We start from the raw sequence: 24,819 nt of genomic DNA, 5'->3' as shown, positions 1-24,819 counted from the left end.
AGGCAGTTAAGTGGCGTTTTAGCACGCCTCAAGATGCGGGAGATAGCGGCTTATTTAACCCTTCTTTTGACAGCTGGACTGTGGACTTTCTCGAGATAGTTGGAACTTGGACGATATTAGGAGTGCGGACTTTTTCTTGATATCCCACAACTAAGATCTTAACGGGATCCATGTGAAGATCATAGGGTCCAGAACCGGGTTATTCCTTTTTTTTAACAAGACATCTGAGTGTTGAAGAAGATATTAAAAAGTGACTGGTCAACTCCGTATCCACAATACACAGCAAATGTCTCGGGTTGGACTTTCAATTATTGGGTTCGCTACAGATCTTTAGCGGGTAGAATAAGATGATGAAAAAAAATCAAATCCAGGGTCTTTTTGAGATGTGACAAGAAGTCATAGTTCGTGTGCGGCTTGGTGTTCATCCTAAGTAGGTAGACTTAGGTATTATTAGATTTTGATGTTAAATAAAGCATGTAGACCCTTCCAAGTCAACTGGTTGCTAAAAAGTTAGGTACATGTAGTAGGCAGGTACGTACGGTATGTACCTGGTAAACCTTCAAATTTTCGCACGTGTAGCCTGGAGGTGGACATAAGTGCCAGGTGAGGTACATGTATACATGATACTCCGTACTCCGCAAAATATAGCTCGTATGGGACCTAAGAGGGATTAAACTCATCGGATAATGCACCTAAATGACCAGAAGGTTCAGGGGTTGGAGAGAATAGGTCGAGTTATGTACGATGGAGTACATGCCAAGGAAAGGATTTATCAGTGTCATCGCACATTATCAGTAAGTGAGATAAGTAGATGTAAGTATCTCGTCTTCTTTCCCAAACAGGATATCTTCAGGATCCACTGTCTAGGGCGTCTAAGGCAACTTCTCCATTTTTGCGGCTCAATCTTCTTCAACTACCAAAACTTACCTAAGACCTCCTACTCCCACTTAAAACCTCCCCATATTCCCAAGACCCAAATCTTCGCCGTTTATGTATGAACCGGCCCTCACATCCTAGAAGAGTAATCTAAGACAAGCTGCCAATGTCAGTCTTTGAAACCTGACGTGGCACTGGAAACCGTTAGATACCTAGGTACCTAGCGGATTTTACAGGGTCTAGAAGGATTCACTTTTCTCGGATGAAGCACCCGGCCCTCGCATACATGACTCCCAAGACTCCAAGAATCTCGTGGCTAATTTGCCAACTTCTCGATATTTCTTTAAAGCAAACTGTCTGAATAGGGGAATCGATTCGGTGCTCGAAATATGCACGCAACCCTTTAGATCAGATTGCTCCAACCTCACTCGCTCCGTATGCCCATCATCCCGTCACAGTTGACGTGAGCCGGCCCGCATTTAGAATAAGCTTGTCTTATCTACCGACATCATATTAACGTCAGCAGCGCTGGCTATTTTAAACATAGCTCGCGGCTATTCATTGCGAGGCGCCTAATTCGTTCATTGGAGCCGACTTAGAGATATCCACGCTCAAGAACCTTCTGTCCTTATCTCGACCTGAATACTAATCATCCAGCAGGTTCAGCCAGCCGCCGGCACCCTCTTGAAGTCATATTGGCATGAGGATTCCAATAGATCCTACAGCTTTGCGTCCACAAGAATGGCTCCCGCGTCTTCGGGTGTACTGCGAGAATTGACGTGTTAATGGACCTGGCCTTGGCTATCCTTAGTTCACCACCCCTTAAACAGTCTGGTACATGCTTGACTTCGAGTACATTGGCTATGGCAACAGCCCATAGCATCAATGACATGTTTCTATCCCTTACATACTAGGTACATATGCCATCCTGCTAGACGAGTCTCTGGGATCCTCTGATCGGCTGTGCTTTGTTTGTCGTTTCTTAGCCTAAAAATTTTTCTCGTCACTTATATATGTCCGAGTCACGATCTTACCGACAGGCTATTTCGGTGAGTTGCCCCGAATCTGATGGATCACAATATGATTACATGCGTACTATTATTTGTAGTTCATATTTCCTAGAGGTCTTTACTTTAAGTATTTTAGGTCACTATGTGTGGCACTCTCTCCTATATTCCTCTCTTTGCTCTGAGTACAAACATCCCCATATCGTTATTTACCATCACGCTTCTACCATCATGACTATCAGACAACTAAAAGCATCACTACCCATTGGCCAAGTGGGGCTCAGAAAGCACTCTGTAGGTGAAGGTGCGAAAGATGTCTTGGAAGAACTCTTGAAGTCCGCGAAGATGGAGCTTCCGAAAGAGTTTCTGAAATACGTTGATCACGTTATGTTCTTGAGAAATTCTCGTGCAGGGGATACAGTATGCCTTCCGTGCCCCCTGCGTGAACAAGAAACAGTAGCGGCACTTAAAGCGCTAGAGGGATGCGCTGCCGCTGCTATTACAGACGTTAGGGGGGCAAAGCGCGAAAGAGCAGTCAAAGTCAACCTAGAACGTGTGACCTCATTCTTAATGTCTGCGTATATCACCAACATCGACGGCTTGGATAAGTGCAACCCCAAGACCAAGAAACGAATCCCTGGTTCGTCTCGTATACCCACATCAGGTAAATTTAGAACCGTTTATGCTAACCAAGATACCAAGACACCGACCTAAATCAGGCACAGTCAAATATATATCGCCGTCTGTCAGCAGGCTTATACGAGACTAAGAATTTAGGTGAATACTACCATATACACGGGTCTTTAGAAGCCACCACGACTCTGGAAATGATTGGCCTTCCCGCATTTTTGCCCGGTCTAACGGATTACCGTGATTGCATTGAGACTATCGAAGGGGCGGTCAGAAAGTTTTCAGGAGCTGAGTTGGAAGAGCTGAATCGAGAATATCGGCAGGCAGGCGTTCCCGTCCTTACCAATGAAAAGTACCAGAAGACGTCTCATGGCCGAGCGATGGCGTCTCTCCCGCTATTTACAGTGAATCCCCTGGGCGTAGAAACGCCACCTGTTCCATTTGTAGAATCCACAAATGGGCCAAGTCAATGTCTGCAGGGACTTCGTGTTATTGAGCTGTGTCGGGTGATTGCAGGGCCAACTATCGGCCGATCCCTAGCAGCCCATGGCGCATCCGTCCTGAAGATTACATCGTCGCAATTACCAGATGTTCCATTCTTCCAATTGGACGTCAACACCGGTAAACACACCACATCCTTACACCTCAAAGACCCGCATGACGTCGCGATTTTTGAATCTCTCCTTGAGACTGCAGACGTGATAATTGATGGGTACCGACCGGGTGTCATTGCAAACCTCGGTTATCGACCCGAGGATCTTGCAGCAAAAGCAGCGCGACGCGGCAAGGGTATCATTTATGTAGCAGAAGACTGCTTTGGCGGCGCCGAGATAGGCGCAGAGTGGGCCGGCCGGCCAGGTTGGCAACAGATCGCCGACTGCGTCACGGGCGTGGCATGGGAACAAGGCCGATTCATGGGTCTTAACGAACCGGTCGTCCCGCCTTTTCCTATGTCTGATTACGGTACGGGATGCGTCGGCACGATCGCGGCACTCGCCGGCATATACCGCAGGGCGACACAAGGAGGTAGCTGGATCTGCCGAACTAGCCTATCACAATACAACATCTTCCTATTATCCCTCGGTACGTATCCGATCGACGTCAAAGACCAACTCCGTCGCGAACACGACCCTCACTTCTTCGAACTGCGCCATAGCGACTCTGTCGACGAGGTTAGCCAGCGAGCCTTAGCGAGTGTCAGACACCTCCACCCGGCGCTATTTGCAAGCCATATCATGCAGAGCGCATATAGTGAAGCTTATGGTGGTATAGTGACATGGACGAAGGAGCCACTACAGGTGGACGGAATCAAGATCGGTCATGTAAGACCGACACGGCCTAATGGATATGACAGGCCGACATGGGAAGACTGGGAGAGCGACGAGACGCTATTGGATGCCTGATATCTCACCCCCCAGGCCGGCGGAGAAATGCTAAAGATTTACGAGGGATCTACTTGCTGTGTGGTCGCACTGCAGTAGCGGCGGTTATCGTACTTTTTCTTCTTCTTTTCATTTCAACATCAGCGGGCGTCGTGGTATTTGTCGTAACTGGTGTTACATGAAAAAAGCATTATACGAACTCAGCTCCGGGGGACATCACTACCTAATTCTTCGCTTGATGCTACATAGGAAAAGTTCAGTTTTGATAGGTTCCGAGGTTGGCATAGCATCGCGTCTTCCTTATCATTCTTACCAATTTCTCTTCTTTTTTAATACTTCTTTAATAACTACCACCTTTCCTATATCATATCACACGAGTCAATTAATGATGATTAAATTCGCCCTATTTGTGCAGTTCCTAATGGAGAATAATAGTTAGACCAAAACTTGAGAAATGACAAAAAGGGGGACCCCAGTTTTTCGACATGAAAATTATCGATATGAGGTAAAGAAAAGCACATCTACGACGCCTCAAACTTGATACATTGATAACACGGCATGAAAAAGAACAGTAAGCACATAGTCTCTCTGAACGAAAAGGAAGAACTAAAATTGCCGTATTCGTTAGTTCGATTGACGACAGTGGCGATGCAGTCCCTCCCAAATCGGGTCCTAATAACCAAATAGACCCTGTTCGAAACGCCTTTTGAACTATTTTTGACCTATCGCTAAATCCCAGCTCGAGATCACGAAAGTTATGGGGAGGTAGAGTAACCAAGAAGTACCCGGCGGTGTGATAGAGGGGGTTTCTGGCTGTAACTATCGAGAGACTAGTTGCGCCGTCGTACTACAAGATCTGTTATCTCTCGCGAATGACACATCACATTCACAGCTACGCCTCGATCCTCTCCCCGCAGGAGTTCAAGTTACCTACATACCTACATACTTACTTACATACCTGGTAAGTTATCAATATAACACATCTCGTCCCTAAAATAAAACGCCCCCTTTTTCCCCTTACCGTACGGGCTATATTCTAATCACGTTTTTATACGAGACCGCAGCTCTTGGCCGGCGCGAGAATCAGGCGATCTTGATCTGCCTTACCGACTTCACTTGCGCAATCTACTTACACAGGAGACGCACGAGGCCGGCGGTCTACGGCCGCCTGTTGGCCGGGAGCCCCAGCTGTCGCCGGCTAGGTGCAGGGGTTTGGTCGAGGGGGTGGGACAGCAGCTACCCGCATTACAGCACCTTCGTCACGAGTCCAGCTCGTCGGACCAACCGCTTTGTAATCCAGGCTCTCGTATTTCTTACTTTTTTTTCTTTCCCCTTTCCCCCTTCCCCGCTAGGCGAATTTACCTAGATCCTAGGTCGAAAGGTCGCAGGGATCTAGCTGATGACGGAGGAACGTCTAGATGCCCGACGGGCTTCTGAAACCGTCGTAGAATGTCGGCCAAGACGTCACGGCCCCGCGACGGAGGACCAGAGACGAGGGACCGTCGATGCAAGGCTGCTTCCCTCATCGAGAGACTTTCACTATGCAGCCACGTAGCCACGTTTCTTACCTAGGTAGGTATCTACCAAGCCAGCTCTGGCTTTCCCTTCCCTTGGCATCAGCAGTTTTCTGTATTCGGTAACCAACGTAAACCCACCCCCGTGCCCTCGAGTCGGAGTGACAGTGACGTACGGGCGACATTCCGTCGCGGATATTGCCGCGCCCACGAGCGCGCATTCCTCCTGCCAGGAGCCGAAAAGGCTATAAAATGGCGTGAGAGGATGCGGAGTGACATGTGCCACTGGAAACTAGCTCGTAGATTAGAAGCACTATGAGCCACTATCTATCAGCGCCTATTTCGTACTTGACGGGTGATCTGGAAAACACCGACCGACGTCTGGCGTTATTGGTGACGCTGCGTGTCTCACTCATATATCTATCACTTTTGATTGTGATGATGTACGTGCAAGAACATGACAGCGAGGCTCATGACGCGGCTGTCATGACACTTATATCTAAATTGGCTTTCTTGCATTTGAGATTGCTTTTGCTTCGTTCTTTTTTCGGTGCGTGATGATTTGAAAAAGTACGAAACGGAGATGTGATGGCCTGACTTGGTTATTTATCATACTGAAATGACTCGATAGGTTTGAGGCATTATTTTGACATTCTAGCCACAACATGTCAAAAATTAAAGTACGGTATACCTAGTAGGTAGTAGTTATCCTAAACAGAGTGACTTGATGCTATTGTTGAAAGGGCTCACCATTGACTTTCTAGAATGATTTACATGGTGAATTAGAATAGAGATGACATAATCATGCACGCATCACTTTTAGCATATACGAGATAATATGTTCGTAACAAAAAAAAAGGGAAACAAAAATAAAACTTCAAAAGATCGCAAGGTCCAACATGAGAAAAGGCAAAAGAATTAGTCACGCCGTGGATCGAACACGGAACCTTCTCGGGACTTAGGAAGTGGAACACATCAATGTGAACGAGAAATCATAACCATTAGACCACGCGACTGTTGACAAATCTCTGCTTATTGTGCAACATATACCAAATCTGCGCAATACCCCACCAAACTTCCCGTTAAGCCGACCAGACGATAGCGTAGAATAGCGTCAAATAGCGCTAAAAGTCCACTTTCTAATAGGCACTAAAACTTCTAGATATACATCCACAGGTAACCTTTTCATACATGAAATGACTTATTCATTTGTGAAATATGATCTTCGGAATTTCATCATCGAAAAAAATATAGGCTATATGTTATTGCAACATATTCCGTTATCTTTCCCTCAAGTTGCGGAATAACTCCATTAGAAAACATTAGGAAGAATCCAGAGATCCAAAACCAAGTGCATCATCTCACCTCTTCCCAAACAAGATCAAGCGGTCTACCTTTCACCAGACCTACCAACCTATCAGCGACCTCGGTATCTCATTTCCTTCCTCCCCGTCATTCCCATTACAAGATAGCCTCCGGCATTAGGACGCAGGGAGATACGAGCCTGGAGCCGCGAGGGCGCCAGTTGCCAATGACGCTTCTCGGTACGTCGGTAGATCAGGACGAAGTGGAGTCTGCCAAAACCGATCGAGCGCAACTCCCACCGAGGATCTATCCAGATCAACCGAAGTAGCGATGGGGAATCTTGACACATACATACGATCGACCATACCTGGAATCGTAGCATTGCGTCGGACCGAGCTTTCTCATTCTCATTCTCAATTCTCCTCGTAGTAGTATCTATCTCGCGCGCAGGCCACCACGAGCGAATCGGCCATCGCGTAATCAGAATCGAATCTTTGACTACTGACTTACTCCAGTCTGCAGTACATACTCCGGTGCGATGTATAATTTATCCATTATGGGGTTGTGCGCACAAGCTGGGTCCCATCATAAACCCCATTGCGACCTTGGCTATCGCTAACCTCAATATGACACGCCGTCCCTTGATAGGGCGAGAGGGAGTGCTCAACGAGGGATGGGGCATTTCGGTGCTCCGTTCCCGTTCCGGTCCCCGAATTAATATACCATTGCTGGTCTCAGGACCTCAAAACTTTCACGATCGGACCCCTATTGCACACCTACTTACCTGCTCTTCTATCATATCTTCCCTGTGACGCCCTGTCGGTGGAGTTTTTGCAATATCTCTTCATGTATACCGCATGAGTGACGGTAAGGAGGATAGCGATGTCGGAGCGTCCTGAATGAACGCCCCTTAACGGTATCTTTCTGGTAGACATTTTGAGTTTTGTGTCGTCGACAGTTGCATATGTAGAATGGCTTATATACTACTAGGTAGTAACCTTCCATTCCATAAGGTTTCTATCTGCATTGGAAGCCTCGTACCTGGTGAACTGTCTTGTTGCTGCCCAGTAATCTTATTGTCCTAGAACCTCGAGGAATCTGATGGTTTTGCGTTTCTCCTTACTATCAAATAATACCTGAGACGCCCAACTAGGAGCCGCAAATATGAATAGACCACCCACCGCTAAACCCAGGGCACCCCCCGTCGACTCCCCCCTGGTAGGAGAGGAGATAACACCGACATACTCTACCTCGTCCGCGATACCTATTGACGAGCCACCGGATGGCGGGTTCCTAGCCTGGTCCCAAATCGTCCCGGGTCACATCGCCAATATGCTATCATGGGGTTATGGAACGGGGTTTTCAGTGTTTCAACTATATTATAAGCAAACCATGCATCTGCCGGCCTCACAAGTGGCTTGGGTTGGTTCGATCCAGATTTTCCTCTGTTTCGTAATCGGTATGGTCTCCGGCCGGCTGTCTGATGCGGGATACCCGAAACTCTTATACGCCACCGGAGCCATAGTGACCGTGTTCGGCATGTTCATGACCAGCCTGGCAACGACATATTGGCAGGTCTTGCTCGCACAAGGTTTCTTAACCGGCATCGGCGGCGGTCTGATGTTCATGCCGGCCACCGCAAACGTCGCCACATACTTCAAGAAGAACCGATCACTTGCCGTCGCCTTGAACGGGTGCGGGTCGAGCACTGGCGCAATACTGTTCCCGGCTCTAGTCCAATTTCTCACACCAAAGCTAGGCTTCGGGTGGGCGGTCAGGATATGCGGGTTCATAGGCCTGTTCTTGGCCGTCATCGGATTCTTCGTCTTAAAGCCGCGAAAGTTGCGAAGAATACCAGCCCCCGTTGTCGACTGGAATGCCTTCAAGAACATCCCCTACTCCACGTTCTGTGCCGGCGCGTTTCTCATATACTTCTCCCTATTTACCATGTTATTATACGTAAGTTCATGATGATATCATTTCCGTAACAACTTGTGGGTGTTGTGCTGACTATGGTCTCTTCCAGATCAACTCCTTTGCACGCGAGAGCATCGGGCTGAGCAATCAAGAATCGATCAACTTTGTCCTAGTCACAAACGCAGTTGCTATGCCCGCTCGACCCATCTTCGGTGTCATCGCCGACCGCTATGCCGGCCCTGTCAACACCTTCGGCATAAACTGTATCGCCTTAGGGATCATGGCGTTTGGTTGGATAGGTGTGCATACACGGTCAGATATGTATGCTTATTCTGTGGTAATGGGTTTTGTGAACGGAGGTGCCCAGGGCATCTTTAGTTCTGCTGTAAGCAGCTTCGTCAAAGACGTTACAAAGATGGGCACATGGATCGGTATGGCATTTGCTCTCTGCGGGTTTGCTACTTTGGCTGGCCCTCCTACTATGGGTGCCATCATCGATGCTAGCGGAGGGAGATATATATGGGGACAGCTCTGGGCAGGATTGACTATTGTTATCGGGGGTATTTTTATCCTCGCATCTTCTAGACTAGTAGTGAAAGATCGAGGGGGGAATATATGGACTAAAGTCTAAAAGGGAAACAGGATAACCTAGGGATTGGGTTGGAATATTGGATTAGACCTTCAAAGAGGATGTGCATACGGCTGTATAGGGAAGTACAGTAGGTAAGTATGCCACGCCAGCGACTGAAAAGAGACTCGGAAGCGACGCAAGATTGCAGGAAATTATGAAATCAAACGAATAAGCGATATACTATTTCAGCAATAGCTAATGTAATAGACCTGAAGTTGAATTGGTATGTTACCTTATAATGTGTGAAAACATTCATGTGGTGTTTCAAGAGCCCGAAGAGAGGTGTTGGTAGGGATTGTATAAGTTTCGCTATACCTACCAAGCGTTTCAATGGATTTTTGACGATGCGGACGATTCGAATGTGGAGGCCTCGAGAAGTGTAGGAGGTAACCCAGTTGTGGCGTGGCTGAGCAGTTGACTCTATCCACACTAGCCACACTAGCCACATCGGTTAATTCATGGCAGGGATCAATTCCATGCCATGAAACGCGGCAGATCCAATTAACCTTAATTGCCTTGGTCAGACCTTAGATAATGCATTAGTTTATCTGTAGCTTGATACAATTGACATCATCATTCGTCTGAGCTGTTCATACATCGTACGTATAGTGCAACCATACAACAATCTCGCATATTCCAAGGTCGGTTGCCTCAATTTCACTTCCACTTCCACATCAGTCATGAAAAATGAAAAAGAGATGACAACCAATCCTTTCGGTTGCTAGCTCGGTTATACACGTTAATCCGAGCCGAAAAGAGCTCGGTTCAGGTATCATTCAGCTGGTCCTTCAAGCGCGGTAGCTTCTAATTGGCCGAGACGAGTTGGTACTGATGCATGATCGATCATCAAGGCGAAAACTTGAAAACTGTTACAGTGCGTGTTTATGTCATTAGCTGTCAGTGCAGGTTTTAGGAATTAAAAAATCTATGATAATTCTACTATTTTCATCTCTTTATCTTTAAAAGTCGCTTCTGGCTCTTTGTTAGGAATTTTTAATGTTTCAGAAGGAACTCGTGATTGGAACGGTTCACCCAATCTTCCATCTCTACTAGCTCAGCGAGCCCAGCGCTTAATTTGGATATCAATATTTCTTTGAAGAGTTAAACTCACGACGATCGCTTGCTTACTTTCAACTACCTCGTACTTCACTTACCTCGGTTCCTATATTCATTCTTGTTCCTCTACATAATTCTCTTTCAATAATCCATCTGCCGCTAGGCAGTCAATTCCATCTTACTCTAATTCCTAAACAAGATGGCGGCGTTTATCGCAAAGAAGATCCTCAAGGAGACGGCGGGCAACCAATTTGGAATAAAGGTTCGCGATATCTATTTCTATCAGCGCCATTTACTCAATGCGATGCGCTTGACAACCTTGAGCGCGAACCATGCTAACACAACACACTATAGGACCCGTACTTTGAGGAAGTTCCCGCGACGAGACTGGACGGTCGACCGTCGAGAACGAAGACTAAGAAAGTCCGTAAGGCTTTGCCGCCTGGCCTCTCGGAACACGATGCCCAGGTTTTGACCAAGGTGAAGAGAAGGGCATACAGACTAGATATGAGCCTGGGAAGCTTTATGGGGTTAAAGTTAGGATGGGGTAGCTTAATTGGCCTTGTCCCATTGTGAGTAGACCTGTTCCTTTCGGATTATGGTTAGTATGTACTAATGCAAGTTGACTCGGCAGCGCTGGCGATGCCGTGGATGCGCTCCTTGCGATGATGGTCGTTCATACTGCGAAACAAGTAGAGGGAGGGCTCCCGACTCGAATATGGGCTACCATGTACATCTGGGTGATCATTGATTTCATCGCCGGGTTGGTACCCTTCGTTGGAGATATCGCAGACACCCTCATCCTGGCCAATACCCGCAATGCCATAGCGCTGGAGGACTATTTACGTAAGAAAGGAAAGAAAAATCTCCGCGCAACCCATCAGCCGGTACCCGATGTTGACCCCAGCGACCCATCCGAATTCGATCGGTTCAATGCTCAGTCACAAGAACGCGGAACAGATTATCCTGCGCAAGAAAGTGGTGTCGCACCCGCTCAACCGCCACGGCCGGGTCAAGCAAGGGTTCGTGACGATCGACGGGCCAGCTCTGGCAGAGGTTTCTTTGGTCGGGGCAGCCAACGATCTCGCCCAGATGATGTTGAGATGGGGACCCGCTAAGAGTCGGAATCTGTGGGGTTAATTACCTACATGGAACCAGGTCACGTAAAGTGCTTGGAGGGGCTGTGACGCGTCACACTATCATACATGGGATTTGACTATTCTAGGTGGTAATCTGTAGCAACGGCGGTCGGTTTGCTTGTCTTGTCTTATCAATCATTGCGGGTGTTTCATACCTGTAATTCGTGGATCCGTGGTACCCATACGATCAATTTGATATGTAGATAGATTCACGATTCACACATTGCGGGAAGCATGGCTTGTTCAAGTGTAACGGCAAACAGAGACAAGGGGTTGATAAATGATACCCAGATACCAGAGGAAATATTGACAGACGGGAAGATTCGCAGCTAAACACGAGACAGTGGTTAGGACGATTAGATATCCAAGATAATTTATCGGGATCGATGAGAACATAAGCTGTTTAGAATGTACTGTGGCGTAAAAGGTACAAGGTAGGTATCCTACATTTGAAGGCGTAGAATTACCCCTCGTACTCCGAGGACACTGTCCGACATTTTCGACTTAAGACCGATATTAGGTCCGGAATTGAACCGCTCAGAGTCGACGATGACTCCCACGACGAGTAATCATTACCTGATCTTGAATCAGCTAAGAACTAGGGATCCAATCCATTCCTTTTTGGTCCACTGTTTATCTCGCGACTGTGATCTGATAACTTTAGTTGGTGCCGATGAATCCATGTTTGTAAGACCTGAAGCTAGGGCTGGCTTGGCAGGCAGGGACCGAGTTGGCCGACGCTGCGAGCTTCCTGCATTTTTTCCCGAAAGAAACTGTACCTGCCGCAAAAAAATAAGTTGGGGCTGGCTGGGCAACTTCCCTCGGATCGTCATGATGTCCGTGTCTAAGTGGTACGTACACTAGTACCGTGGGAAAGTGGTACCAATGTGCTCTAAAGTGGTATTAAAGTGGAGACATAATCCCTGTTAACGCGCGAAAAAAAGTGGCGGGATGTTTGGTCGCGTCTATGATCGCGTTACTCCTACTGATCTGTGCACGTGACTTGGCGCGAAACGCCCTTTTTAAAAAGATCTTGATTCCGACCAATTTTCTACACGGTTTTCACTCTGCATCATCAATCAAGACCAATCTTTCCACTTAACGCGTAATTGTTCAATTGAACTTGGTAAATATCATAGCTCAATTGCCAATCTACAACATACAATTACAATCCCTTCATCTAACCCTCCATTCACAATGTCTGTTGAGCTTACCCCCTCCAAGAAGGTACGTGACATCGTTGACCGCTTTCCAATAAATTTCGTCAATACCACATATCTTTACATTGTCAATTGATACTAACGCATCATCCTACATAGGCTGCTTCCGCTTTCGAGTCTCTAAAGATGGACTCTCCCATGAAGAAGCTTGACTTAGGCAAGGAGAACGCTCCTTTCGATGCCAGCGTCGATGCCATTGCCAACGAGATCGAGTCGCAGAAGGTTATCGCCACGAAGGAAGAGAAGCCGGCCGTTGCCGAGACTATCACATCCGAGGAGGCTGACGAGCCTATCCTCCAAGAGAACCCTCAGCGATTCGTCCTATTCCCTATCAAGTACCACGAGGTGAGTGACGCGTCTAAGACGCGTAAAGTGGTTTTCCACGCGACATACGCTAATAACGAAACATAGATCTGGCAAATGTACAAGAAGCACGAGGCTTCCTTCTGGACTGCCGAAGAGATCGACCTGTCCAAGGATCTTCACGATTGGAACAACCGACTAAACGAGGATGAGAAGTTCTTCGTCTCTCACATCCTTGCTTTCTTCGCCGCCTCCGATGGCATTGTCAACGAGAACCTCGTCGAGCGATTCAGCGGTGAAGTCCAGATCCCTGAGGCTCGATGCTTCTACGGTTTCCAGATCATGATGGAGAACATCCACTCTGAGACATACTCTCTCCTCATTGACACCTACATCAAGGAGCCTGCCCAGAAGACCCATCTCTTCAATGCCATTGACACTATCCCCTGCATTCGCCGAAAGGCCGACTGGGCTCTTAAGTGGATTGCCGACAAGAAGTCTACCTTTGCTCAACGTTTGATCGCCTTCGCTGCCGTCGAGGGTATCTTCTTCAGTGGAGCTTTCGCTTCCATCTTCTGGCTCAAGAAGCGTGGTCTGATGCCTGGTCTTACCTTCTCCAACGAGCTTATCTCTCGTGACGAGGGTCTCCACACTGACTTCGCTTGCCTGCTCTTCACTCACCTCAAGAACCGCCCCGGCAAGGACGTCATTGAGAAGATCATTGTGGACGCTGTCGCTATCGAGCAGGAGTTCCTGACGGAGGCTTTGCCTTGCGCCCTGCTCGGCATGAACTCCAACCTGATGAAGCAGTACATCGAGTTCGTCGCTGACCGCCTACTTGTCGCCCTTGGCAACGAGAAGGTGTACCGCTCTGCCAACCCATTCGACTTCATGGAGAACATCTCCCTTGGTGGCAAGACCAACTTCTTCGAGAAGCGTGTCGGTGACTACCAGAAGGCGGGTGTCATGGCCAGCACCAAGAAGAACACATCTAACGACGACGTCGCGACGACAGATGGCCAGAGAGAGAACGGAGGTGACTTCACCTTCGACGATGACTTTTAAGCTCGTCGCTCAATACTCCTTTCTCTTACCTGTTTTCGATACCCCCTTGCCTCTTGTACCATAGTTGCTTGCGCCTACTCATACTCTCCCTCGACATTAGAGCCTAGAGGGTATATAATGCATAGAACCGGCGAGCAATTGCGTGGCGCACGGTTGGATCCAGCAACTCCACTATTTGGATTGTTGGATTCCCTTTTCCTTTTGTCTACATTAATGAACACGGTCATCCGAAGGTGTTTTGGCGTTGGGACTCGCGGTTGCTTTTTCGACGTCACGCTTTCGACTATCGAGGGATGACGGTCCGCGATGGGGGGAGGCATGAAATGAAGAAATCAATTGATCAATAAGATGATGGTTGGGCGGAATGACTTGATGCATGGAACGCGGACGTAGTTAGCTAGAGCTGCAAAGACAGCTGGTGATTAATACAATCACGATGAGGAATATTCATGCCTTCTTGCTTATGTGACTTGATGCCATGCTTTCATTTTCATGTTTATCGTACTGGCTATGCCTAAACGCCAAGGCTCACGTTGCTGTACTTTGGGAATCCCTCTTTTGGGCAACGATTCCATAGAAATAAGGACCTTGTCTTTCACCACCCTCACCTCAATCTCCCTTTATCAAGGCCACGGAACCCTCACCCCCCTTTGTCCAATGTCTCACCTCACCTCATTTCTTCCCCTTCTTCTTCTTCCCCTTCCCACCACCCCCTCCACCACCGCCACTTCCTCCCTGCTTCCCATCACTCTTCCCCTCCCCCTTCCCTCCCGCCGGAGTGGTAGTAGCAGCAGCAGTAGCAACCTCACCCTTCTCCTCCACAGCAGCACCCGCATCAACCATAACCTCGTCCGCAGCCTCCCCCAACGGCAGCGCCGCCATTCTCGCCCCCAGCGGCTGGCCTAGGCTCAGTATCAGCCGCGATACCTCCGCCGCTTTCGTCGTGCGGTATTTCAGACACGCGCCGGAGTGCGGGTCGTACGTTTTTAGGGTTAGAGAGCCGCGCGGCGCGGCAACCGCAGAGGTGGAGGAGGAGGTGGGTTGGTCGGTTTTTTTTATCCGTCGGGGTTTGGGCTTTGAGATGTGGTATTTGGTCGTGATGCGGGTCTGTGGGTGGTGGTTAGGTTATGTTAGATTTTCGAGGTTGGAGGGAAGGGGGGAGGGGAGGGGAGGGAGACATACGGTAGTTGGCCGCGCCTCGATGAGGAGCGAGGACTGGTGCAGCCATTCCTGGCTTGTTGCGTAGTACGGCATGGTTTCTTATGCCGCTGATTCTGTGCTTGTTGCTTGAGATAATATGCACTGATATGCACCCTTATTTTTTGAGCGGACTTGTTCGTTTCTGACCCGGCGCTGGTGGTAAGCTCGCGGTCTCGTGTGGTTGAAGTTGGATATGAATTTTGGTGTTGTCCAGTAGCAAAGGAAGATTTAGTGATTGTCGGTAAGCGTGGGGCGTTGACAGGGATTGGTTTGGAAGCTCCATGCAGGATTGCGGGGTAGCTCCAGCCTCGTTCAAATTTCTATCTGGATAGTTACATATTGCCCTTAACAGATTTTATATCTTCACTTTCAAAGGAAATCATAATACGAATCAGGATTTCATTTCTCATAAATCAACTATCAAACGATGCCATTTTATACGCCACCAACAATGCAAATGGGTATCTTCCATAAGTAGTTAACCGCAACAGTCCCCTTTTGTATATTATCCTTTTAGACGTGAGGGGCCAGATTCCAACCTCCCATCTGTCACGGAGATCATGATGGTGGAATATCAGATCGAACCCATCATAGACCAAGATTAAGGCGTCTAATGTCCGGATATGCCCCCTAGGCATGTGGATCCGGTAGCCAAAACACCAAATCTTGATCTGCCGAAGCGAAGAGGTTGAATCGAGGATTCATAGCAATGACTGCTGCCGGTCTCTCATCCTCTAGCACGTGGACCGGCTCCAGAATATTCTCGGAAGTTTGGCCTAGGGTGTCCCATACGACAGCACCCTTCTTTGTACCGCCGATGACATATCTTCCATCTTGAGTAAAGCAACAGTCACCGCTACCCTCGACGTGGCCGCCGTTTGGTCCACCACCATTGGTCATATACTCTTCCCCAGCGCCCAGTCTGTTGGTGCCGCCCTCGCCTTTGTGTAAGAAGGCCTTAAGGCTGCCATTGAACGAGTCCAAGAGGAAATGACCCTCGCCCTTCGTGCCTAACAAGATGGAGCGTCCGTCATTCGCGAATTCTAGCTTGGTCCAGCCCTGTAAAGTATTGTTTGTAGTTACGGGAGAGACCGCATCCATGACGTCGAATTCTGCAAAAGGCGCCTTGTCGAAATTTCGATGGTCGTAGAGTAAAACAGTTCCTGCAGTAGGTGATCCTACCGCGAAGACTTGTCCACTCGGATCCCAAGCAGCAAGATATGGGAAATTGAGATATAACAACCCAGTCTCGTTCTTAGTTCCGGCATTCCATAATCGAATCGTGTTATCCTTGCTGCATGAGATGAAATCATCGTGGCCAGGATGCATTGCTAAACACGTAACTGCCGCCGAATGGCCCTCGAAATATCGTAAGAATGTATTGTCATGGGTGGTTAAGTATCGGATCGCATCTACTCAAGTCCTTAGTATTAGCATTTCTTCAATTGAAAAGGGAGCGCTTAGTCTCGGGTAATCCGAACCATTTTGTTTCGTGCTCGCGTAAATAATACTCGAGCTGTTGTGCGTGAATTTTGCCAGTTTGGCACCATACTTCTTGCTTAGAAGCTGCTTGTCGTGTTTACCCTCTCGAACTTTATAGATCTGGATCGTTTCGTTGCTCTCAGACGTCATCAAGAGCTCGCCAGGGTCATCGTAATCGAGACTAAGAACGTAATGTTGCGAACGTCCATCTTTCTGGTCACCACCCTTAAACAGCTGCAGTTTGTATAAGTCAGTATTCCTAAATACCTTTCGGCATAGTAGAATATTACCTTAGTAGGCCTGTAGTTCGCGACAACTTCAGTAGTAGTTAAGGTACTAGGCAATCCGTTCCCTAAAGTACGAGTGATGTTAAGAGATGTAGACGGTGTGCCATTGGCAGGTGATGAGGAATCAGGGATATCGAGATCCATCGGCGTCGACGCCATGTTGGCAAAAAAAGGCGAATTAAAGACCAAAGTCGGATTGCGAAGAATATGCTGCGTAGAAAGTTACAAAAGTTGCGAAGTTCAGAAGGAAAGCTACAAGGCTTAATTGCAGCCGACGAGTTCACTATGAATTCTTGGCAAAGTTTTGGTTTACCTAGATATGCAAATAACAGAATGGGGCTAATGACGGAGCAGAAGAGTTTACTCTATCGGTGCTTCGCGTAACATTCGGAGAAATATATTACATAATCAATATTCTAAGACACTCCTTATCTTCCTCCCTCCATTCTCCTTCATCAACTCTTCTCTAAAATGTAATTGCATCACTCATACTGGCACCGCCTCAAAACGGTGGTTTGCCTCGATTATTTTTTCTTTGATCCTAGCATTTCAAGGTCAATCGCGTCCATTATGTATTATACGAGCCAGCAAGTAGTATTCCCGCAAACTAGGCGGCCTCTCGTAGGTTCCTCTATCGACATGACGTAGCGTTATTACTTGTTTGTCTGTCGGTCAGCTGGTTCTAGGACCGGATCTACTCAGCCCCTACAGAGTAGAAATAGTAGAGAATACTGAGCTATCACTCGCTTCAGTATTTGGTGTTAGCGGCTGCGTCGAAAAGGTGGGTGGCAATGAACGGCTGACCTGCAGTGATTAGCTCAATTCGTTTCCTCTTTCAATTACTTTTGCAGGGCGCGGGCAGTTCAGCCCCCAAACACATATAGGTAGTCTTCTACTTATCTTATTTACTTATTTCCTTCGTTCTCCAAATTTCTATTCACCAGTTTTTTAAACTGTCGATACTATAACATCATACAGACAGAACCTGGCACAATGGATCTGTTGGGGATACAAGAATGGAATCTAGATTCGTCGTTGCAGCCAGCGAAATATTTGCTTCCTAAGTTGCCCTCAAAAGCTAAGTCTCGACTTAACCATCATGGTTTCCGGGAGCAGGACAGCAAGATCGCCGAGGAGAGGTTCAAGAAGCTCAAGGCCAAGATAGATTCTCTAAATCAATCAGAAGAGCAATTATGGGAAGACCAACAACAAAGGCTACGAAGTAGTGCGGATGAGAAATTATCGGATGCATCTAGGACACAAAAAGAAGCCGATGCGATGGATAGCAGTGTCCCAGAGGATGTTAAAAATCTCTATGCGGAGGCGACGCATGAATTCCAAGAAACGCAAAACTCATTAAAAGCCGCTCTGGGAAATCTTGGTAAAGAGGGACAGTGCAGCAGCTTAGAAACAACGGCTCAACAACTCCTTGGGATGCAGCGTGAAAAGGAGGTAGCGGCATTCAGGAAGATACTACTGAAACAAGAGATGGCCAATTTAATGGCGGGAGCAGGCCTACGGAATAGGAATGGTGCCTCGAGTAGGGGTCGAGTACTAAAAGCTATCGAACCGGTCGCCGCCAATGACGAAGGGGAGGGGTCCGAAAGGGCGGAAGATCAGGAAGATGATAAGCCCGTGAACGAGACAGATCGATGGAGGATGAGAATGTTGGAGTTGGAATTGGAAATTCAGGACAGGGAGAACTGTATATGTGATCGAGACGCCGACATTAAGCGCCTCAACGAATATTCTAAGGAATTGGAAAGGCGTTGTAGAGAAGAGAAAAACCACCAAATAATGACAAGGCTTGGTCAAATGAGAAAAGAAAAGAGGGAGGCGAAACTTCAGAGGCTGAAGGAAACCATCCTCGTTCGACAATACCGATATTACCACGGCTCTGAGATAACTCTACGGAAACGTTCCCATCAGACTATGATGGGACATCACCACGAAGGCGTGTTTGAATCCCGGATTGCAACGGATAGTTCATTAAACAAGGAAGACAATTCAACGGAACCACGCTCCCTCAAAGTACTAGAGAGGTTGATAAGCGATGCACAAATTTTGGAAACATGTATCCAAAAGATTCAAGAGCACTGCAAGAAGCTTGAGGATGTAATAAATTTGAAGCAAGTCTTAGAGAAAGAGTTGGAGCTAGAGCGGAAGTGGTTGGATTATTCGAAGGGCGTCAACTCGGTGAAACCGGACGATAACCCAATAACCCATTTGATCGACAAATACTTTTTTAGTAGCGGGATATCTAACAGAGGATTCTACGATTCACTCGAAAGAGATGAATTTAGGGTTCTCGTAGTAGCACCGGCGCCAGAACCATTTTACCCCTTGGTTTGTAAATTGGAGACCTGGCCTATAACGAACGCAAAATCCACCCAGCAACAGTACGCAGCTCTGTCATATGTCTGGGGCCGAGATGAACTTTATAACGGTCGAATCTACCTCCTACCTAGCGACAGTACATTGAACCTATCGGATTCGAAAGAATGGGGATCTGCGATAAAGAACGCCACTCCGGTTCCTATCCGAAACAATCTCTTTCGGGCTCTTCTCCGGCTCCGACGGCATGGACATCAGGCTCAACCAGTGGCTCTCTGGGTTGATTTTCTATGTATAGATCAAGAAAACTCCGATGAAAAGACGTATCAGCTACCTAAAATGGTTGATATTTATCGCAACGCTGGAAATGTGTGTATCTGGCTTGGCGAGAGCGACGACGATGGGCGTAGCGACGAGGCTATGGAGTTTATTTCCACCATCGTAGATCTGGCAGTATCAGACCACCTTGCCCACGATAAAAGCCAGGCTAGGAAATGGTACGCGCTGGGAGAATTAATGCGAGATCGATGGTTTTCGCGGCGCTGGGTCGTACAAGAGATTGCTCTTGCGAAAGAAGCAACGGTACATTGCGGTGGGAGCATTGTGCGATGGTCCGATTTTGCTGATGCTGCTTCTCTTCTGGTTTCTAACCAGGAAACTATTAGATCGCTTTTTGACTTATCGGAGTGGCGAGAGGGTCAGAAGACACTTGGCGATGTTGACTCGTTCGGTGCCTCTATTCTTCTGGAAGCGACGAATAATCTTTTCCGAAGGAAGCCGAATGGCGACATCAAGAAACCCATTAAAACAATCGAATCGCTTGTTACATCATTAAGAACCTTCGACACAGGCGACCAGCGCGATCTCATCTATAGCCTCGTGGGTATTGCTGAGGATACATCCTATGAAATATGGAACCATAATCCCGGCCACGGCCATGAGAACCCATTTGAGTTTAAAGTCGACTACAGCCAATCTAAAGTTGCCGTTTATAACAATTTTACTCGTTTCTGCGTTTCGTCTTCCGGGTCGTTAGATATTATCTGTCGCCCTTGGGCAATGCTACCTGAAGACGGCGCTACATTGCCCTCTTGGATCCCTCTCTTATCGAATTCGGAATTCGGAGTCCCGGAGGAGGTCTACAGCGGCCGTAAGAATGGCGAAATCTTAGTTGGACCGGCGGGGTCTCCAAATTACGAAGCTTCTGGAAAGACCAGATTCGATGGAACATTCGAGCTTCCAGAAACCTCGAGGCAAGTCTCTCGTATCCGTTCTAGAGGAAACAAAGCCACTTCGCCCCCAAAAGATGAGGGCGGGATTCTCATTGCGCGGGGCTTTAGACTAGCCAGGATTGGCGGTGTCTCACCACGAAACACGGGCGGTTTAATTTTCCGCGAGTCTCTAGAAATGTTAGGTTGGGAAGGGTTCAAACGGGATACCGTTAGTGTCCCGGATATTATCTGGAGGACACTCGTTGCCGACCGTGACCAAGGTGGCCATGTACCTCCCTTATGGTACCAAAAAGCCTGTCTACGATGTCTTGAGATTGCTGACAAGTTCAACAACGGGTATCTTAATATTGGCCAGCTCTTGCAGGATCAGTCGGATATGGTTCGCAAATACCTGACGCGCGTGCGTAATGTTACTTGGAACAGGTGTTTTTTCACTGCGGATATCCCAAGTGTAAAACGTGGAAGTCATCAAGACGTGATTTCTTCACGGTCAAGCCAGGCAACTACTTTAGAGAACATTGACGCTCAAGATACTAGGGTAATATACGGGTTAGAAGAAGATTCGAGGGGTGCAGAAGAAGAAACAGAGAACGGATACATCTGGTTTGTTAGCCAGGAGAATTCGCGCGAATCTGGAATACATATTGTCTTTATGTCTAGTGGATTAATAGAGAACAGAGAAGAGGAGGAAGAAGACGACGACGAGGAGGTCCCGACTACATCATTTGGACTTTGTCCACCGAATACTCAAGCCGGGGATCTCATCTGCATCTTATATGGTTGCACCGTACCGGTCATCCTGAGAGAAGGACCGGATGGCTACATGGAGCTTGTAGGTGAAGCGTACGTCCATGGGCAAATGGATGGTGAGGCAATGGAAGAGTTCCAGGAGAACGATGCATGGGAAGAAGAGGAATTTCGAATTCGGTGAAAATATATGAAAACTTACCTACCTTGTAATTTCGGCGTTACAACTATCACATAAGCACATTTACCCAAATATCAAACCAAGTCTTTTAAGCGACACAGTAGATTAAGTACCTGGACGACTACCTAAATAGTAGTCCATCTTACCTAGCCTAGTATCCTACCCAGGCACATCACATATCTAACTCGGACCAGGCTCTCCTTAGGACACCTCCCCTACCCTAGCTTAGATCTGGAAACCCATATCCCCCTCCCCTCCCACATGTACACAAACAAGCTCAAAGAAAGGCGTGAGCGCCAAACTATGTCCTGTCCGACCTTCTCACTGTTCCCGCCCTAAGCACACCTAGATATCTCAGTAGACCTGTAGTACCTAGCATCCATCCATCGAGCCCGTCCGTCCGTACCGAAGGAACCTAGTGCCCAGTGTATACGTGTAGCGTGTAGTACAAAACCAAAAAAAGACATCAAAGAAAAAAAAGAATAACTCCGGCCCGTGATGCAAGCAGCAGTTTCTGTTTTATACAAAATGAGCACGCCGTACGCCGGCCTAATGTGCTTCTACCGTATTCGTATGTCCGTATCTCGCATTAATGTTCCCGTTGCCCCGGTACTCGCTCCTCGTTAACCGGCGGTTTCTCCGCCTGCTCCGTATTACGTTCGGGGGCTGGCTTGCTTCCCACCGCGAACCCGATATTCGCGCGGTCGTCGTCGACCACTCGGCCGTATCTATATTCTCATTAGTACTTTCCAACTTTACGACTTCACCCTTACATGCTCGGGAACCGCGGAGAACACTCACTCTAACAACAGCCTAAAAAACCAAACCTCCATATCCTCGTGCCGAAGGACCTTATTCGCCCACTCGCGCTGCTGATTCGCCAGGCGTTCCGCCTCCTTCTTGCCGAGGCTGCCGTCGCCGAAAAACCGAACGGCCTCGAGCCAGTCATCGCCCTGTAAGCTCAGCGGGATGTAGTGGGCCCACGGCTTCAGCCACTCGAGGTGCCACTCGCGGAAGATGGCCCACTTGTACACCAGGCTCCTGCTCTTCAGGAACGCGTAGAACCGGCCGCTGAACGCGTTCCCGTCAATGTCTAGGAGGTATTTGTAGTTCCAGGCGTCTTGCTGCTCTGCGTGTCCCTTGATGGTGAAGTACTCCTTCTGGGCAGCGCAGTCGCCTGGGTCGCACTGGCCCACCCCCGAGAAGTACACGTCGATGATCTCCTTAAAATCGCCGCGTGGTACTATCTTCGTCTCCCACTTCTGGTTACCCTCGGTCCCCTTATTCACGAGGATCTTGGCGCTATCGGCCGCGTTGATTTTCTGCACGAACCGCTGACGGTGCTGCCGGCGCCATCCACCGTTACGGCTGAATCCGCCTGTCGTGGAGCCGCGCCAGTACAGCTTATCTTGCTTCGTCGCCCACGGAATATCCTTGCCCTCGTCGTAGCTCACTTTCTCAAACCAGTACCACGGCGACGGGTACAAGATATCCGAGTACGACGAGATTTTCGATTGCGAGAAAATGGGGAATAGATCATGAACGATGTTGTACGCGTTCGGGCGGTCGAAGAACCCAAACGTCGAGCTCAACGACGGAGAATAGCATATATCCGACATAGCAGTGATGTTGTATATGAAACCCAACTCTCCCAAGCCATACTTCGAAATATCATCCTTCTTCTCATCCTCCTCCAATCCTCTCGAGGGACTCTCAGGTGGACAAGATAACCGCGAATGCGTCCAAGTCGGCTGGTGCGCAAAGACATTAAACCGGGTCAACTTGCTCTCCTCGAACCTCGTCCCATCATTCAGCCCCCTAGGCTTCGAAGTAAACTCGTTCCGAGGATTCACCTGAAGATTCGCCGCTGGCATATTAATATCCTTCGCCCGTTTAACCAGCCTCGCGAGGTCATCATGGGGCACAACGACCCTCGACTCGTCGTGTAAATTAAAGCATAAATCCATATCAGGTAACCACTTGAGGAACTTCCCCATCATGCCCGCGGTAGCCTCGCGCTGCCACTCGCCGCCGCCCTGGATATGCGTGATCTTGCCGTTGCGGATCTGGATGCCGAGGAGCGCGTTGTCGAAGCCCAGGGCCTCCTTGGCGCGCGCGCGGATCGTGCCCGGCTTGAGCCCCCAGAACGGCGTCAGGCTCTCGTGTATGGTGTCGAACTCATCGATCAGCTGCGTGCCCTTGGCCCGCGCGAACTCGAACCACCGGTCGAAGTTGGGCGGCGGCGGGATCCCGTACCGTCGCCTGTACTCGGTCGTCGCCTCCTTCAGCGTCTTCGACTGCCGCTTCTTGACAGCCTCGAGATCCTGCTCCGCTTGTGTGATCAACGACCATATCGGGTGCGACCCGGCGGGCGCGGGTTTCGGTTTAGGGTCGAACGGGACCGGGGCCGTCAACGGCTGTTGCGGTTGTGTTTCGCCATTTTTTCCAACGCCGCCGGTCTTACCGTGCGTTAGAGGGCCGGGTTTAAGATCTGCGAGGTTGGTTCCGGAGGGCGAGAGTCGGAATAGGCTAACGAAGCATAGGACGAGGAAGACGAACCCGCCGGTTAGAAGCAACTGGCGCGGCCTCATTTCTCTCTCAGGGCGCCGTGGTCCAAGCCAATGTTGGGAGGCTTAGTGACGTCGGTCGAGAATTGTTGGCGTCGGGTAATGGCAAAATAAAGAATGACATTGGTAACATGTACCTAAGTTAGATATATCGTGTTTCGTGGGTCAAGGGACCAAAGAGAGGAAAGGGATAGTACAGATTGGATTGAAATATGGAAATATGGAGATATGGAGACAATGGCGTTAGACCGTTAGTCTCGTCTATCCGGTCTGCTGGTCTGGTCCTTCTCTCGTCTGTTAACGTTAGGAAAGGAAAGAACTTTCGACCTGTTGACCGATTTGACAGATGAAGATCAGGTACAATGTCCCTGTTTGCTCCAGTCGCCCCTTCCTAAGTCCATTCTTGATTTTTTTAGCTGCTACCAGGTTGCTACTGGGTTCTATGTACTGGTGCACGTAGCGTCGTAGCCCCCCCGGCACTTTGTTCGTCTGGTCCAATTAAATAATTCCATTTAATCAAAACCTCTGTATCGAAGACGCACTGTGACGCGTCTCTACCCAGATCTAGCGATATTATCCATAAATCATATACGTAGGATATAAGACCTTGCAGACCAACAATCAAGGAATAGGGTCCGAATCATGTTTACGAACTTCGGAGGATTAATTATTTAGCCCTTTTTTGAAGGATGACAGAACCTTATAGTAAATAAACTCAAACTCCAATTAGAAGTCACCGTTGTA

At 48.3% G+C, this 24,819-nt stretch overlaps 8 protein-coding genes and 1 non-coding gene across 9 annotated transcripts; 5 read left to right on the top strand and 4 right to left on the bottom strand.

The window, feature by feature from the left end:
- Positions 1-2,114: 2,114 nt before the first annotated feature.
- GGS22DRAFT_186197 (CoA-transferase family III) lies at positions 2,115-3,916 on the top strand (the record flags this gene model as incomplete). The annotated part of the gene is made up of 2 exons (XM_047964420.1): positions 2,115-2,523; positions 2,586-3,916. The coding sequence occupies 2 exons, from the start codon at positions 2,115-2,117 to the stop codon at positions 3,914-3,916; spliced, it is 1,740 nt and encodes a 579-aa protein (XP_047821200.1).
- Positions 3,917-6,328: 2,412 nt separating this feature from the next.
- On the bottom strand, positions 6,329-6,425 carry GGS22DRAFT_t33. The gene has a single exon. It is a non-coding gene; the product is annotated as a tRNA-Val (tRNA).
- Positions 6,426-7,702: 1,277 nt separating this feature from the next.
- GGS22DRAFT_108195 (MFS general substrate transporter) lies at positions 7,703-9,379 on the top strand. Its single transcript, XM_047957867.1, has 2 exons — positions 7,703-8,673; positions 8,741-9,379. The coding sequence occupies exons 1-2, from the start codon at positions 7,879-7,881 to the stop codon at positions 9,260-9,262; spliced, it is 1,317 nt and encodes a 438-aa protein (XP_047821199.1). The 5' UTR covers positions 7,703-7,878; the 3' UTR covers positions 9,263-9,379.
- Positions 9,380-9,927: 548 nt separating this feature from the next.
- On the top strand, positions 9,928-11,844 carry GGS22DRAFT_156863 (uncharacterized protein). Its single transcript, XM_047960434.1, has 3 exons — positions 9,928-10,580; positions 10,673-10,890; positions 10,953-11,844. Exons 1-3 carry the CDS (start codon positions 10,518-10,520, stop codon positions 11,434-11,436), a joined length of 765 nt encoding a protein of 254 aa, XP_047821198.1. The 5' UTR covers positions 9,928-10,517; the 3' UTR covers positions 11,437-11,844.
- Positions 11,845-12,524: 680 nt separating this feature from the next.
- On the top strand, positions 12,525-14,489 carry GGS22DRAFT_156860 (small subunit of ribonucleotide reductase). Its single transcript, XM_047960433.1, has 3 exons — positions 12,525-12,684; positions 12,777-13,022; positions 13,089-14,489. The coding sequence occupies exons 1-3, from the start codon at positions 12,655-12,657 to the stop codon at positions 14,043-14,045; spliced, it is 1,233 nt and encodes a 410-aa protein (XP_047821197.1). The 5' UTR covers positions 12,525-12,654; the 3' UTR covers positions 14,046-14,489.
- A 10-nt stretch (positions 14,490-14,499) lies between these two features.
- Positions 14,500-15,460, bottom strand: GGS22DRAFT_198691 (signal recognition particle 9 kDa protein-domain-containing protein). The gene is made up of 2 exons (XM_047966167.1): positions 15,228-15,460; positions 14,500-15,152 (listed from the first exon to the last, which is right to left on the bottom strand). The coding sequence occupies exons 1-2, from the start codon at positions 15,297-15,299 to the stop codon at positions 14,718-14,720; spliced, it is 507 nt and encodes a 168-aa protein (XP_047821196.1). The 5' UTR covers positions 15,300-15,460; the 3' UTR covers positions 14,500-14,717.
- Positions 15,461-15,632: 172 nt separating this feature from the next.
- On the bottom strand, positions 15,633-17,258 carry GGS22DRAFT_156856 (WD domain-containing protein). The gene is made up of 3 exons (XM_047960431.1): positions 17,018-17,258; positions 16,727-16,961; positions 15,633-16,657 (listed from the first exon to the last, which is right to left on the bottom strand). Exons 1-3 carry the CDS (start codon positions 17,171-17,173, stop codon positions 15,876-15,878), a joined length of 1,173 nt encoding a protein of 390 aa, XP_047821195.1. The 5' UTR covers positions 17,174-17,258; the 3' UTR covers positions 15,633-15,875.
- Positions 17,259-17,840: 582 nt separating this feature from the next.
- Positions 17,841-21,590, top strand: GGS22DRAFT_156855 (heterokaryon incompatibility protein-domain-containing protein). The gene has a single exon (XM_047960430.1). The coding sequence runs from the start codon at positions 18,008-18,010 to the stop codon at positions 21,509-21,511; it is 3,504 nt and encodes a 1,167-aa protein (XP_047821194.1). The 5' UTR covers positions 17,841-18,007; the 3' UTR covers positions 21,512-21,590.
- GGS22DRAFT_156854 (glycosyltransferase family 90 protein) lies at positions 21,591-24,748 on the bottom strand. The gene is made up of 2 exons (XM_047960429.1): positions 22,310-24,748; positions 21,591-22,236 (listed from the first exon to the last, which is right to left on the bottom strand). The coding sequence occupies exons 1-2, from the start codon at positions 24,097-24,099 to the stop codon at positions 22,098-22,100; spliced, it is 1,929 nt and encodes a 642-aa protein (XP_047821193.1). The 5' UTR covers positions 24,100-24,748; the 3' UTR covers positions 21,591-22,097.
- Between the last annotated feature and the right edge of the window lie 71 nt (positions 24,749-24,819).

This window comes from Annulohypoxylon maeteangense, assembly GCF_022496945.1.
Source record: "Annulohypoxylon maeteangense strain CBS 123835 unplaced genomic scaffold GGS22scaffold_4, whole genome shotgun sequence".
Taxonomy (NCBI): domain Eukaryota; kingdom Fungi; phylum Ascomycota; class Sordariomycetes; order Xylariales; family Hypoxylaceae; genus Annulohypoxylon; species Annulohypoxylon maeteangense.
Note: the sequence above shows the minus strand (reverse complement) of the source record. Positions and strands in the feature narration are given on the sequence as shown.